Source organism: Epinephelus fuscoguttatus, linkage group LG10 (assembly GCF_011397635.1).
Source record: "Epinephelus fuscoguttatus linkage group LG10, E.fuscoguttatus.final_Chr_v1".
Lineage (NCBI taxonomy): Eukaryota > Metazoa > Chordata > Actinopteri > Perciformes > Serranidae > Epinephelus > Epinephelus fuscoguttatus.
In genome coordinates, this window is record NC_064761.1 from 19,552,888 (window position 1) to 19,568,859 (window position 15,972).

The 15,972-nt window shown below is 42.1% G+C and overlaps 1 protein-coding gene across 2 annotated transcripts in view; it reads right to left on the minus strand.

The window, feature by feature from the left end:
• Positions 1-15,972, minus strand: part of arid3a (AT rich interactive domain 3A (BRIGHT-like)) — a 55,286-nt gene that overhangs the window by 9,022 nt on the left and 30,292 nt on the right. The window contains exons 4-8 of one of the 2 annotated variants that reach the window (XM_049588688.1): positions 5,619-5,691; positions 3,782-3,965; positions 2,443-2,690; positions 1,697-1,984; positions 876-965 (exon numbers count right to left, since the gene is read on the minus strand). In XM_049588688.1, coding sequence (XP_049444645.1) covers positions 876-965; positions 1,697-1,984; positions 2,443-2,690; positions 3,782-3,965; positions 5,619-5,691 — 883 coding nt within the window. Of the gene's footprint in view, positions 1-875; positions 966-1,696; positions 1,988-2,442; positions 2,691-3,781; positions 3,966-5,618; positions 5,692-15,972 lie in introns of both variants that reach the window. The other variant, XM_049588686.1, reaches the window with a different exon arrangement.

Genomic DNA, 15,972 nt, shown 5'->3' on the forward strand with positions numbered 1-15,972 from the left:
CATAGTTATTTAATATTTAAGGCAGCTGTTCAAAATTTTGGGAAATATCAATTTTTTTTCATTTTTTTTCAAGATTATTTTTTGGGCTTTTTGCCTTTAATTGACAGGGCAGTGTGAAATGGGGAGAGAGAGAGAGAGTGGGGGGATGACATGCAGCAAAGGGTTGCAAGCCAGAATCGAACCTGTGGCCGCTGCGGCGAGACATTGCCTATGTACATGGGGCGCTGGCACTATCCACTACGCTACCGACGCCCCTTTAGGAAATATCTTTAATTTGCTTTCTTTCAGTTCCATAAGATAAATTTATTGCTCTGAGCACACGTTAATCACTGAGGGCATTTTATTAGCTCTTCTCTTTTCTCTTCTCTTCTCCTATCTTGACTACAATCTCTGGGCAGTAAGTGGACGATGTTCAGAGATATTTAAGTGCAAAAATCAACCTGAAACTATAAAAGTGAGTGAGACAAGAATAGGAGTTTAAAAGTGATTCCTACTACTCCTTCCTTGCTGGTACAAAACCGGGCAGACTCTAGAGATGCACCTGGCTGTTGTACACCAAGAAGTAGTCACATCACCTCTCTCCCCCTAAAACCACAAACTGTTCTCTTCAAGGCTAAAAAGAAACAAGGCTGGCTGCACCCCCCGTCACCAGTCTTAATGGTGAGCTAAGCTAATCCAGGTTCAACTGTTGCTCCATGTTTAACACACAGACACAAATGTCGATCTTCTCACTCAGTCTCGGAAAGACGTGAAATAATGATAAAATGATGTGAGAATAACCAAGAGTTCCTATTATGTTTAGCCGAATACATATTTACTGAGAATAAAGGAAGTGGTAAGCTGGACTTCCTGTGCTGCGTGACAGTGATACTCACCAGTATACATTACTCCATTGAGCTCCACTGACATGCTGATGCTGCTTGTGCCGTTGGTTGTGAGGTTCAGGGCCGAGTCCTGTCTGCCCTCTGTGAGGAAGACAAACCACAAAGTAGAGCTGTGTTAACAAAACTGTGGTTTTATTCAGTATACAGACCACAATGTGACTTTGTGACATCGAGTTGACTTCCCTTGGTGATCTGGAAACCAAAAGGGCAACTCAAGAGCTTGAATTTGCAGAAAACCTCCAAATGCACATTTCTCTGAAATCACCTGTATTATCAGTACTGAGAAACAGTTTGCGTGTTGAATCAGACAGATAGCAACCAAGATATACTTTGCTATAAGATCAAAGAGTCAGAAGGGAAAGTGTCAGAAGGGAATCCCCCGCTCAGACAAACACACACACATGTACTGTATGTTTGCACGCTGCATCTATAAGCTAAACAGGTCAACCTATAGACCTGCTGTGGGTTACTTCCTCACTGTTGGGTGCTGTGGTTTGAGGTGAGATGACAGGAATGTCTTGAGACGCTGTCAGGAAGAGGGAGAGTGTGTGAAATCCAGCTTGTGTAAATTCTGGGGTAAAACAATGAAATGTAAAATAGTGATGCCCACAGCAGATATGATGTGGTAATATTGATATGCACTTTTTTATTTGTGAAGATTCTTATAATCTTTTGAGTCAGTGACAGATTATTTCGTGGAAGAATTTCCTCAGCTCACAGGAAACACAGGCTTCTTGATCTGGTGTGAGAAATCATGTCTGACTGGTTGTTTAGTTTTGCATATATCAGAAACAACGCTGTGCGTTCACTACCTTGGTTATTGATGCGGATGTTCATGGGTATCTGAGCGGTCATGGCCAGCAGGTTGTGTTGCAGCGCTCTCTGCAGCAGTCGTTGGTGCTCCTCGGCCGGCAACGCCATCTTCTTCTCTGGTGGCTCGCCGGCCTCCAGTTTGTCCCTCAGCTGCTCCAGAGCTGCCACCTGAGCCGCCATGGCTGCCTGAGCTGCTGCTGCCTGCACAGCAGCCACCGAGTGCCCAGCCAGAGCTCCCGCTGACAGACGAGCCACACCGAGCCCCGGCAGTGTCTGGCCTCCCTCCTCTTCTGGCCAGAAAGAAGAAGACATTTAGCTCAGATACAGCTGATTAAGATCTGTTAACTTAACTATAGCAACAACAGAGACGACAGCAAATGAATTTCTATTAAACGTACAGGATAAAGATTTGAGCATCCTATGCAAAAATACTAATCACCATCTCTGCTCTCTGGGAGTAAATATACTGTTTTAAAAGTCAAAGTTTGGTAACGTCCTGACTTCTGACTTCACAGACGAACTATCTCCAGTCATGTAAAGGACTGATATATTTATTTGTTAATGATACAGGCAGGTTGTAATGATTTAAAGCACATTTTTTATCACAATTTTTAGCAATGTTAAAAAAAAAGTCTAGAGTCAGTTATTCAATGTTCTGACCACTCAAAATGACTGCTTTGATGCTTCCATGTCTTCTAACATCGACTCTATGTGATGTGCGCGCAGCGTGATACACAAATCTCACCTTTCTTGATCTTCTGGATGGTGGTCAGCGAGGCCCCGTTGGTGCCCACTGTCAGGCCCACGCTGGCTGAGGGGAGCTTCGGCGAGGAGAGCATAGTGGGTGTCCCATTGGGCGAGTAGGTGAAGAGGGAGCTGCCAAAGCTCTGTCGTCGGCCCTCCCGCCGATTGCTGTCGATGGCTGCCTGGAGCTCGTTAGGGTTGCTCAGTGCCCTCTTATCACATTCGTATGGGTACAAGTACTTCATGTATCTGAGAGGATAACAATGTATTTAGGTTTTATTATAGGCCTGTTGGCACAGGGATGCTTTGAGCTTTAGCACCCTGCTGAAATGCCAATTAGTTCCTAAAACTTCAATACAAAAACTTAATGTTAGTTGTTGTACCCACATGGTTCAATGCACTGTTTGTGGGTCGCTTTGAAGAAGATAGAAGCGTATGCTGAATAATGTAGTGCAATGTCATCAAGATTATCTCAGACTGTGCTTAAAGATGACACATTTTTTTAACAGAGATCAGAGTTGTAACAGAGTTTGACAGACTTTAACATTTACCAGGCAGGGAGGATCTAATGAAGATGCTATCGAGATACATTGTAGGAAGTGCAGGAGCTATTGTTTTTGAGTTTCACTCATGCTAGGGACAAGAAGTCCAGATATCATAGCCTCTGCCTCACACAAGCTTTCAAACTATATGAAAGTACAATACTAAATTGCTGTAGTTCCCCTTTAACACCTACTTAGCATTCCAAGTAGATCACTGGCAACAGTGAAACATGCCGGCTCTCGATAATTCAAGATTTCAAGTGATGGACAAAAACTTGAAGCAATAGGAAAATTGAATAATGGCACAAAATTCTTGAAAATTCAGGTCTCATTCTCCCAAAAAGGATCTACGGTGCAGCTAATTAGGAGCGAGAACATGCTGCAATCTGAACCAACTACAGGAAGTGCCTTCAAACACAAGGGTCAATTGGTCAAACGAAATGGTTGTTGACATCTGATAGCCAGCAGCACCACATGCTTGATCCTGCTGAGCAGAACAAACGGATTATGGGTATGAGGGCTGCGGCCGACTTAATTTATAGAAATTCAAATCAGTTGTGTTATTGATTTCTATTCGGAGCAATAACAGTAATCCAAACTGTCCACTAAAATAGCTACTTGCCAGTTTGGTTGACAGGCCCCTGTGGCTTGTAGCTTACAGTGAGAATCCAAACAAATCAAACACACATGTAACTGAGTGACCGACCAAAGGAAAAACACAGGAGGAGGTGTGATCACACCCCTGTGTGTGTGTGTGTGTGTGTGTGTGTGTGTGTGTGTGTGTGTGTGTGTACTGACTGTGTGCGGAGGGTGAAGGCTGCACTGGTGATTGAGGTAGGCAGGTTGAGTCCCTTGGTGATCTCCCTCCACAGTTTCTTGTTGATGACCTCCACCAGGCCGCCCTTCTCTGTCACCAACCTGTAGAGCATGTACAGATCCAGGACCTGCTTGGCCATGATGGGAATACGATTCACTGGGGTTCCTGTAATAACACACACACACACACACACACACACATACACAGAGGGGAAAGGTCAACACAGAGATAAAAAACACTGTCATGACAGGAGGCTTCCTTTCATGTCGACAGAGACATGCTTGCTGGGGTCTGACACATGTTTGAAAAGAGCTTAAAGCTGTTCAGGAGTTAGAATGAATGATGATGATTGTTTACTCACCACCCTGCACCCTACATGTTTGACATTTGCTTCACCTATTTTTATTCTTCAATGCACAATTAGACTTGAGGATGTTTGGATTTTCGTTTTTAAGTTTGAAAACGCCCACAGCAAGAAGCATACCGGTGTGATCTTCAATGCAAGTCCATCATATTTATCAAAATGTGACTAATGGATGGATTGTTTAAGGATGCTGGAAACAAGCTTAGACACGACCCGTGTGAAGGTGAGATACCCGAAAACGTTTGGGGGAATTAAGCAGGATGTTCTAGAGAAGATCTGTGTAACGTCACTTAATAATTGTGATGGATCTTTTTATTTTGACCATTTGGAATTCAAGAGACACAAACATTTAAACATTTAGGGCATTAACATAAAGAATGCAAACTAGTATTTGTCTAACATTACTCACCCTGACAAAGCTGTTTTCATGTCTTCAAATGACACAAGTGTGAGTTAATGACAAAACAAGCATAAGACAAAATGCCTTGGGACAAGCCCTAATCAATTACCTCCAATTCTGTATTTATCTGTGTCAAAAGTCCTTTCCCCAGCAAGAAAAAGGCAAAGCCTTCAATAATCTTATCAAATTATACTCATTTAAACACAGAGTGGTCCCAAACAGAATCATCAGGCCCACGCTTCACATTAAATACGATCAGTCCTAGATCTCCATATTAAGAAACGATGCCTCAGTTGTCGTTACGCCCTGCAGATGGCACTCTCACATTCTCAGACGGGGCTTGGCAGATCCGCCCGTAGCCAGTGGCTCTGACACTGTAAACATTTAGTACTGGTTTTTCAGTTGTGAGCACATGTCAGATGTCTCTCGTGTCAATCGTCAGCCCGCTGATGTGATTATATCAGCCATGAATCATCTTGTCAAATTAACAAGACTGCTGAAAAAGATCTGAAATAAGCCGCTGGGCATGTGTGCACCGGATACATGCAAATAAAATATTGCACAATCCTAAATGCTCCTAAGTATGAAGATGAGTTCTTCAGATGAAGAGAAATTGACTTTTTTTATTTGGCTCTGTTTGCAGTTTTGTGTGTTTGCATGCTGTGTGTGCCACCGGTATGAAGATTGTGCATGATGGATGAGTCAGAGTGTGTGTGTGTGCAGGGCCATCTGGATAAGCAGCAGGATGGGAAGGTAAACCAATCCACTCCCAGGCATTGATACGATGTGTTCCTTCTCCTTATAGCCTGGGAACGACGAGGGGCTGCGCAACCATAAAGCAATCATCTCTGAACTGAATAAAGACCCCACCCATGTGAGTGAAAGATGAGTAGACGGTGCTGTGTCATATGTCACAGAGTCAACTATTAAGAGTCTCTGTGTGACGCTGGCTGGAGATAAAGTCAGGTGATATAATATGGACAGATAAGTGACTGAATGGATGTAGGTGTACTTTAATGAGCGGTACAGTGTACAAACACAGACGGGGACATACCTCTTTTTTGCATGAAGCTGAAGAGGTCATCAAGAAACTCTTTTCTCTTTGGGTCTCTATCCAGTTCATATAGCTGTAGAGAGGAAGACAGGAGACACATGAAGCAACAACTTATGATTTTATAAGAGATACAACAAATGTTTGACATCCCACATAACAATACCAAAGACGAAGAGCAGGGTGTTCAGCTGAATATGTATATGACAGTCTCATCACTTTTACAGAAACCAGCCAGTTGCCCTCTGATCATAAGAAGAAATGACAGAAAGAGAAACTTAAAGTCTGGCTTGATGAGAACCTGATGTGGGCCCAGCTGCTGGCGGGGCCCCGGGCTCTGGAAAAGTTCGGTGAAAGTTAGCAGTAAAAGTGGGGCACCGACTCGGGGGAGTACAGTGAGGCCATTGAAGCCTGTGGTTGTTTTTTCCAGTTTGCCAGTTTGACAGTGAAATATCTTGTTGGGGGTCTCCCTGTGTATGTGTCACACACTTGATGCTGACTGTGACCTATTCATAGATGAGGAAGCGGCTTCAGTATCACACTCCAGGGGTTCACTGTTAAATCCACAACCACATATCACACAGTATCTATGTGAGGTCATAGAGTTTCATAATCTGTTATTGAAAAGGGCAGGTCATGAAACACAGGCAGTGTATTGTTACTACACAGACAACAGCCTGCAGCGAGCAGGCAGAGCCTTTTCATATATCATCACAAGAAAGCATTAACGTCACAGTACGTAACTAACCATCACATACTACAGCTGATTCCCTTAATGCTGAACATTCTCTGGTCCCAGCCTCTCAATATTGTGAGAGTTTGCGGCTTTGTTTTGTCTTGTGACATTAAGTTGAACATTTTGGGGTTTTGGGTTGTTGGTCGGATGAAACAAGCAACTTAAAGATGTCACTTTGGCCTTTAGCAGAGAAAATGAGATGGACATTTTTCACTGTTTTCTGTTTTTCTATATACCAATGACCAGCACTAGAGGACTGTTAATATGTGCAACTCGGGATACAAACAAGACAATTTGACAATATTGTGTCTGCAGAATCTTTTGGCAACGGGACAAGATTTTGGTATCAATAGCGTTCTGGATTCCATCTGTAGTCCAAGTAGTTTCACTTGTCACGTCTGAGCTGCAGGTAAATAGTCTGTGCGGACAAAATGCAATCTCGGAACCTGTCGGCTATCGTCTGATGATGATGTTGTTTTGTTTTTATTTATCTGCTTGCATATGCAAATATCTGTTTACAGAGATAAACTGAAATGGCCAGCACAAGGAGGAGGAGGTCTAAGCCGGATATTCACTTGCTACACCGGATCAGCCTGTAATATTGGCTGTTACCCCCAGAGGCTGATTATTTCCTCCGTTTATTTAATCCTTCTACAAAAAAAGTGAAAAAATGGCCATCACAATTTCCCAAAGCCTGAAGTAACGTCTTCAAATAGTTTTGTCAGACCAACATTCCACAACAGAAAAATATTCAATGCTCTATCATACAAATACAGAGAGAAGCAGAAAATCTTCACACAGGAGAATGTGGAACTGAAGAACATTTGACATTTCTGTTAAAAAAGGACTAAAATCAAACATCTGCTAAAACCCAAACACGGAGTCTACTGCATGCTCATTTGAGTGAAAACAAATTCCAACTAGCTTGCTTACCACTGACCTACTCTGCCACCACATCATCAAGTGAAGGTGAATAAAACACCAAACTGCAGCCACTCACTAAAGGATTTCTACGTTTGCTTTAAAGGACCCGGCCAGAGAAAGTGAAAATGAAAGGCTTGTATGATTGGTGACAGTAGAGGCCCCTTACCATGAACAGACTGCCCCTCATTGTGGCATTCAGCCCTCATTAGTGACACCAAGCTGCCCATGAGATCTTATAATCTAGCGGGCAGGGGGAACAGAGGGGTGGGGACTGCAGAGGGTTGAGGTGGGGGATGCCAGCTAATGTACAGGCCTGCTGGAGGCAAGGGGGAGTTTTAATTACAGGATGCATGCATTTTGTGAAGTGCGGCACCGTAAATCTTGGAAATTACCCCCCAACTCCCATCCCCCCCATGTTCCTTTAATTGTTCTCCACCCCCCTTTCATTCTTTCTCTCTCTCTGTCCTGATCACACAAACAAATATTTCCCTGGCGTAGTGGGAGCGCTGTCACATGGAAACAAGCAGCTAATGGTCAGATCCCAGGCTTCACTCCAGATGTTGCACCACGGCATGAACAAAAAAAAAAAATAAATAAATAAATGCAGTTCAACTACTTTTCCGACCATAAGCAACACTATGCACATCTGAATGAATTATTAAAGCTGGAGGTTTTCATGTTATGTTTGCTCGTTTGAAAACACGTAACTGCAGCGTAACAGTGCTGAAATGTGTCGACTGGTTTCACTGTTTCCCAGCCAACTGATGGAGCCGATGAGGACAGTGAAGTGTGAACAGTGTTAACACGCTCACAGTATCCCTCTCACTGACGCGTATCCAGTTTCAAGTCTCATTCAGTATTTGCTGTTAACAGGGACATGGACACGGTATCCTGTTTCTAATATTTAATTTTACGTTTGAAGGTTCCAAAACTGCTCCAAAAACTGCTATAAATGTTGGTATTTGGGATACAGAGATGCCATTCCCTGGTGATATGCACCTCACTTCAGCACATAGATGCATTTTTATATTTTGCCCAGGCTTGCTCAATATATATGATGTTTAGATGTACTGCAATCATCTTTAAAGGGAGCGTTGGAGATAAAATAATGAAACGGGATGGCATTCAGCTTGTGGTGCTCAAAGCGCCCCAAAAATACATTTGAAAAACTCGACAGCAATGTCTCTTTCCAGAAATCATGACCCGGTTACTCATGATAATCCACACACCTTCTTGTGAGGGGCTTCACGTAGGAACTATTTTTTTTCTACCAAACTACAGCCGCCAACCGATTCACTGTTCAGAGGGAAGCGTGCATCGACTGCTACCTGAAATTGCTCACAACAAGGAACTTTTAGCACCAGAAGTCGAGTGTCATCTAGTTCTATTACATTTGAGAAAAGGCAGACATCTCCACAGCCGCTATCTCCAACAATCTGAAACTCACACCCAAAAAAATCTAGACTGATAAATAGCTCTACAGGTAAGAGAGAAAAAAAAATATTTTGATTTTGGGGTGAACTGTCCCTTTAAGTAATACAATTAACACCTGAAATGGGAAATTGCCTCTTAAATATCATTTTCTAATCACCTTCCCTAATTTACACACCTGTATCGATTCACGACTGATTTGCAATTTCACACATACTGCAATTAAACTGCTGAATGTCGCATGCTCTGGCATCTCAATCTGCTCATGTCTATATGTGTAATGACAACAGCTTGAAGCAAAGTAATTGTGACAACATCTGCCAGAAGGTAAACCACGTTAGCACCACGACATACTGGTTGGGTATGTGGAAGTAAACTCATGCTGTAACATGCTTTAGAGGCTCAAGTGTGCTCTGTAGTGAAACCAGTTTCATCCCAATATTGTTTCATTTAGAGCGGAGTTTCATGTAACACAGACACTGACACAAACTGACATCTTGATGAAACTCCATTATGTAAAAGAACAGGTGGGAAATAACAGGATATGTGCTTTCAAAGGAAGGAAAATTAAAAGAAAAAAGAAAAAAGCAGGGTTTTCCAGTCACCGCAAATGTACACATCACTCTTCCTACAGTACGTTCACTATAAAACATGTTAACCTGCGGCTCAGACAGAAGCTGCTAATGGACTAGCTGCTTTATGGAGAGCTATACAGTTGCTACTATGAGTCAGGGGGTTGGAGGCTGCACAGGTGACATCATCAGAGTGGGATACCTGGTCGACTGAAGCCAGCCAATCAGGATCCTGTCCAACCGGCACGACCGCTGCCACCCCTCATTAAATCTTTTCTGTCTGTGTGTCTTTTTTTCCTCTGTGGATCTGTCTCCTCTGCGTGTTTTTACTTTCTGTCTTTCAAACTCTTCGACCGTTTTCCCAATCTCATCATCTGTCCCTCAAATTCGATCAGCTTCTGTTCGTCTCTTCACTCTCTGAGCTCCACATATCTAACCCTGATGTACGTTATAACTCCCCTGCTGCCACCACACACACACACACACACACACACACACACACACACACACACCCTTTATCATGCCGAGGTGGGTGTGGATGCTGTATGCTTATAGGTTTTCATGTCTATAGTATGTGCACAGGGGCAGGGGCCCCTGCAGGAATAAAGCTCTGCTATTCAGATAACCAAAAGAAACAAGATAAACGACTAGAAACTGGGCCAACTGGTAACGCTGGGAGCCAGTTAACGCCCCTTCACTAAATCCACCGCAAAAAAAAAAAAGCCCATTAAAACAACTGAGCTGAAAAGAAGACTTCAAAAATTCAGATCGTTTAACAGGTTGCAGGATTTTTTCAGTAACTTTCTCCACACTTTAAAACCACTAATAGGGCCATGATAACAGATTCTTCAGATCATGTGTTGTAGCAAACTTAACGGTGGCAAACAAATGGTGACAGTGAACCAAATGCTGTCTGATGAGCTGCTGAAGTGACAAAACGTCAGACTTCACAGCCACATTTGAACAAGTGTTTAGTGTTTGACTGTTGTCTGATAGTTTCCCATCCTGGCTGTGTATGTAGGTCAGCGACAGCCTCCCTGCAGATAAATTATAAACAGACCAGAAAACAAAGTGGTTTTATACTGCAAATAATCAGTAACCAAAGAGCAGCCTGTTGCTACAGCTCTGCAGCCATCAAAGGGATGGTGGTAGATGATACCGTAAAAGAGGAGGGGGGGGGGGGCAACGTGTGTGTGAGGGGGGGAGGGGTTCACTTCGCCTTTAATGCAAATGGCAGTTAGCGAGCCAGCAGCACACAAGTGTCACATAGCACATAATAGATGCTTTGCAACTGAAAACCAAAACTGAGAGGAGAGCGGGGTATCGTCTACATGCTCCTTTACACCTGCCAATCACCTTGAGGTGAGGGCTGACACACACAAACATGTACACGCAAACACACTCAGGGTCAAAATTTACAGAGAAAGGTTATGATAGAAACTCAGCTCCCCCCCTCTCATTCACTTATTCTTTTAAATGTCTGACCAAAATTCTGTTGCTTTGAAAGTAATTTTTCAGGTAAGACGGGCTTCTCAGAGGAAGTGCGATGCGCACAGAGCACACTAACGCACATATATGCAGTGGGTTACATGCTGATTGTCATACAGACTGAGAGAGTGAGAGAGTGAGCAGTAAAGGCTGCAATCACAAATTTCAACATGTTAACATGTGTGAATTCTCAGAACCACACAACACTGTTACAGAGCAAACCATAAAATTACAGTGATAGCGTTTATGCAAACTAAGCCCTTTACACAAATATCAGCAATAACATATCATTTCGATATCACGAGCATCAGCTGCATTTTGATTTCTTTGGCTCAGTTCCAGTGGTTGTCTGTGCAGAAGCCTGAGATAATATGAGGGCTCAACTCCTTCTTTTATATAGTTAATAATGCTTATTTTTAAAATTTTTAACACAGAAATAAGTGGCTCTGTTTGGTTGCAGGTAGCTACAGAACAGACTCATGATGCTAGTTTTATTTAGGCCTGCTTGAGTACAACAAAAATCATACACACGATTGTTTGGTGAATATTGAGATGATGATGACTCAATAGACTGGAGACATCATGCATTTAGAAAAAAAAAAACTATGATTAAAAAATATATAATTCAACTAAAATACAGGCTGGAGGTGAACTAAACTTGCCACAGCCTGTCTGAGACTGACTCTGGGCTTTTAGGGAGGGGCAACAGAGCACCACTGCTAAGGAAAAAGGTGCGCTGGATTTACAGCACAAGACAAAACAAGAGCATTATTGTGAAATGGAATGCGACACAATCACCGTTTTATCTCGGTTATCTTGTTTCATAATCGTGGGAAAAAACTGTGATTGAAAATACAATTTAATTCAATTAAATTCGTCTTTTATCAACGTGGAGAGTGATAACCCTGAGGTGCGTTTAATCCTCCCCTTTGCACACTATGTGTTTTATTTAATGGGCGCCTCTGTGTGTGTCTGTGGTTATACACAGCAGAAACCAAGTATTCACTGAGACCAAATCCCTTTAACCCAATAGCTGTGGACCAGTTTCACAACTTTATATTATTCCAAGTACTTGAGTTGTTTCTTTCCATGAAGGAGATTAGTATGAACTTGTTTTCTACATGTCGTGTTGCCTGATTTCAACGGAAAAAGCGCTGGTGTCTCTTTTATGCAGGGTTGCTGCGTGTTACACTTTAAGTACAATATCAAATTAACCCTGCTACGACAATGAGTGGTGGCCTCTCACAGAGCTGATCCGTAAACATGAGCTGAAGAGAACGTAAAATGTAAACACACACACACATACACACACATATATGTATATATGGCAGTGGGGGAAGGGAATGTATGGCTAGCAGGGAGAGGGGCTGGGGTCTTGATACTGCTCATGAACACATGATCAGCCATATTCAAACACAGCATTGTTCCAGGTCAAACGCCTTTTATGAGTGTCGTTAATGAACCAAAGCAAACACAACCACCAGCACAGCTTCGCTTAAGGACTCCCACAAATCATAGCATATTCTTTATTCCCACAATGCAATGCCCTGCCTTTGTTCCTGAGGTGACAGATAATAAGATTCTCGTGTCGGATCTCTGTTTAATGTTTATGAAAATGTGCTGTGGGTGAAACAAATCTAACGGAGATCTCCACTGGATACCAGGTGACGTCAAAACTAAATTGGAATCTATTGAAAGTGGTTCCTCAGCTTTGCGCTTAGTTTGGCCTCAGTAAAAACACAGTTTCTTCTATGTATTTCAGCGAGTGGGGTCAGCCTATAATTCAATTTTACTGCAATGAAGGCAATACTTTGACTATTGAAGCTTTTATCTGATTACCTTCTTCACAGTGGTCATAAACAGAGCGGGCAGCACTATTTTCGGCACAAGACACAGTAGTCACATTTCTTTTTTTCCATCAAAAGATGCAGGCCAAAGTCACGAGATGCAGTAACACCCAATTTACGAAACACAGGACATAGTGTACTGCAGCAGGACAGAGGTGGAGAGCTTGGATCTTTGTTTTTATCTGATCTCTGTTTGGAGATTGGACTCTTCAAGATAACCAACTAGCAGGTTTTGCTGAGCATGAAAAGCCTCACAAAGCAGGAGAACTGAAATCCATTGTGACAACATTCGAGTGCTTCTGCAAACGGGAACATTTTCTAGAAAAGAAGTCAAAACACGGATGTACAGTAAGTCTTCATTTCCTGCTACAGTGAATACTTAGAGACCAAGCCAGCCTCTGACTGGAAACCAGATATTACAACTTCACTGATTTCTTCATCTGTCTGTTCTGCTTGACAACTAAACAAAAAAAGAATCAGATTCAAGAAGTGACAAGCCCGTGTTCTTGTTTTGCTTTTTCCTTTGTTGCTCAGGATTGTTTTGCTGCTGTTTGCATGACACCTCTTAGAGATCATCTGTTGAATCAAACAAAGCAGAGCTCTGACGTCCCCTTCCTTTGTTCGGACGTGGAAAGAGTTACATTTGTTATTTGTCATGTTGGTCATCCCTACTCATCATTAGGTAGTGAGTGTTAGTGCTTAAAACTTTACAGTGCCGTTTTAAATTAGTTTCTGGTTGTGTGTTTTGCATTTCACGTTTTGGCACTAGTACCTAAGAATCAAAGTACCTTTACATTAGGGCCAGGTATTGTTTAAAAATTATGGTACCAGTGTCATTACCAGTACCCTCAACGTGATACTGATAACAAGAGTGCTTAATTCTATACATTTTTTCCACCTTCATTTGATACCCATCATGTGAATGGAAGCATTGAGTTGCGTAAACTGCCACCAGACACCACATGTCCTATAGCCATACTTTTGAACGTTTTGGGGGCATTTTGGCATGCTGAACTGCAAAACCCTCTCAAATAAACCTTGATCAACCTCACCCAGGCGGCATCCTCCAGGGCTGAAAAGTGAAACCAACACAGTTTGAACTGCAGTTCTTTAAATAGCCACATGAGGCTGGCTCCAGAAACCAGTCAATCACCGTAGACCCCCATGTTAAAATGGCCAACTCAACAGCAGAAATAAACATGTTTACAGCCTGGTACAAACACGGGTTTGGTCTCTATAGATAATTTCCCCCTTCATGACAACTGTATGGGGGTTGAATTTCTATATAACCCATCCATTTACATTTAAAGTTTATGCATAATTAAGGGCAGGCCGCTTTGAGTGACAGGCTGTCTGCTGATAATGTCCTCAGCTTTTCAGTCAGATGCACCCCTCACTCCTCCACAGCGCCAACCTCTCACCCAAATATGGTCATATGGACACTTTGGTCACTGGATCCACAAAACCAAGATGGCGACAGCCAAAATGCCAAACTTGAGACTTCAAAATGGGAGTCCACAAACCAATGGATGATGTCACAGCAGCCACGTCCATTGCTTTAACAGTCTATGATCTCACCACACCACACACTGAATGGGTTGTAGCTGCTGTAGTAGTGAGCACACATTGACTTGAAGAATATTTGCACTGACTGGCTGCGAGCAAAACCATACAAAATCATTTTTCTAGATACTGGTAGAAAATGTATTTAATGCAGGTATTGTTTGACTGAAGAGGTTTCGATACAACTTGGTAATGTATTACTTCAGTCAGTACCTTAGAAGGTATTGAGTTAACCAATATTCAGCCCTAGTTTACATGCATTGAAGTAACCAGGTTACTCAGAGAAACCAGTTTATGGAGGTAATTCAAGAGAAAGGGCTTTTTTCTGGGAGTGACATTTAGCCTCCATTGATTTATCAGGGAGAGATCCATCGTAAAACAAACAGAAGTTTTTACCCATGGTGATGGAAAATGGACATGAATGTAATGCAGCCACAAGAGAAGTCAAGACAGACGAATAAACCATCTTTTCCTTCTGAGCCTTCTTTGATTGAAAACAGCATATTTCACACGGCTTTTTCTAAAGGCTGCCAAGAGCCAATCCAGGAAATGTCAGAAAAATTGCGAACTGAAACAGACAAGGACACATGGCTAAGATCAAAAAAACACTTCATCACAAAGTAACTCCTGGAACCTGTTCAGCATGGCTGACAGCTGAGATCTAACAGCATAAAAACAATCAAAGATATACTATAAGGGCCAAATTAGCCAACACTCAATGTCAGTATGCAAATTAAATTCTTCCTTGCACTTCTCAATGTTCATCTGGAAAATAACTTAATCCAGTCAGTTGACAGAGCTGACAGCAGAGTGACAGAAACTGTACCGACATGTCTGCGTATACTGACATTAAAATGAATGTCTTTGTCTCCTCTGCTCTCCGCCCTGCCCATCCCCCCCACATGCACACAATTAACAGCAACAATAGAGCCTTCCAACTGCAGAGGCATTGAACGCTGTTTTATTGACTGGCAGGATCAAACACATCATAATCCTAACTGACCAGATGACCTCGTAAAATCACCTCCATCGACTGAGGATGAGGAGCTAACAGCCTGCTGTGACAAACAACGCTGCCGTGGCTGGCTGAATCTACCGTCACCTTATCTACTGCAGTCACATTTACCCTGAAAATGAAATAAAGTGATAAGTGTGGGTAGAATATACACAGGCAGTTTTCATAACTGCTGAATAAAACCACATATCTTAATGGGTCAACTGTGACAGAAAACACAGGATGTCTATGAGCTATGAGATTAACCCTATCCTGGTTTGTTCATGAAGTTTCTCAGTTTGGTTTCCACTCTGAGTTGGACAGAAAACTTCAAGTTTTAACCCCCCGTTCTGCCAACATATCGCTTGGTTTTGTAATTAATGTCATCTGACAAAAAAGAACCCAAATGATTATTATTACTTAAGGAAAGTTATAGTCAATTTACATACTGTTTAAAAGGAAAATATGTATTTTTCTTTAATACAAATTGCAGCTTTAATCCTGAGTACAATCGACATTTGTCATTGAAAGTTTATTTATCATCCTTTTGTCCTGGTATCCTTCAGTTTCCGGTCATTTCAAATCAACACAATTTGTGTTATATTTATACGGTGAAACCATCCACGATCATTTTGACTCCACTATAAAATGACTGAAATAAACCCACAGTCATTAAAACATCTTTGTCTTTCAACACAAAAGTAGACAGAGACCTTGATGTCATTAAACCACCTGTCAAATAAAGGTTTAATTAATGTAATTCAAATAGACCTTTTTTGATTTGTACATAATGTCAAATAAT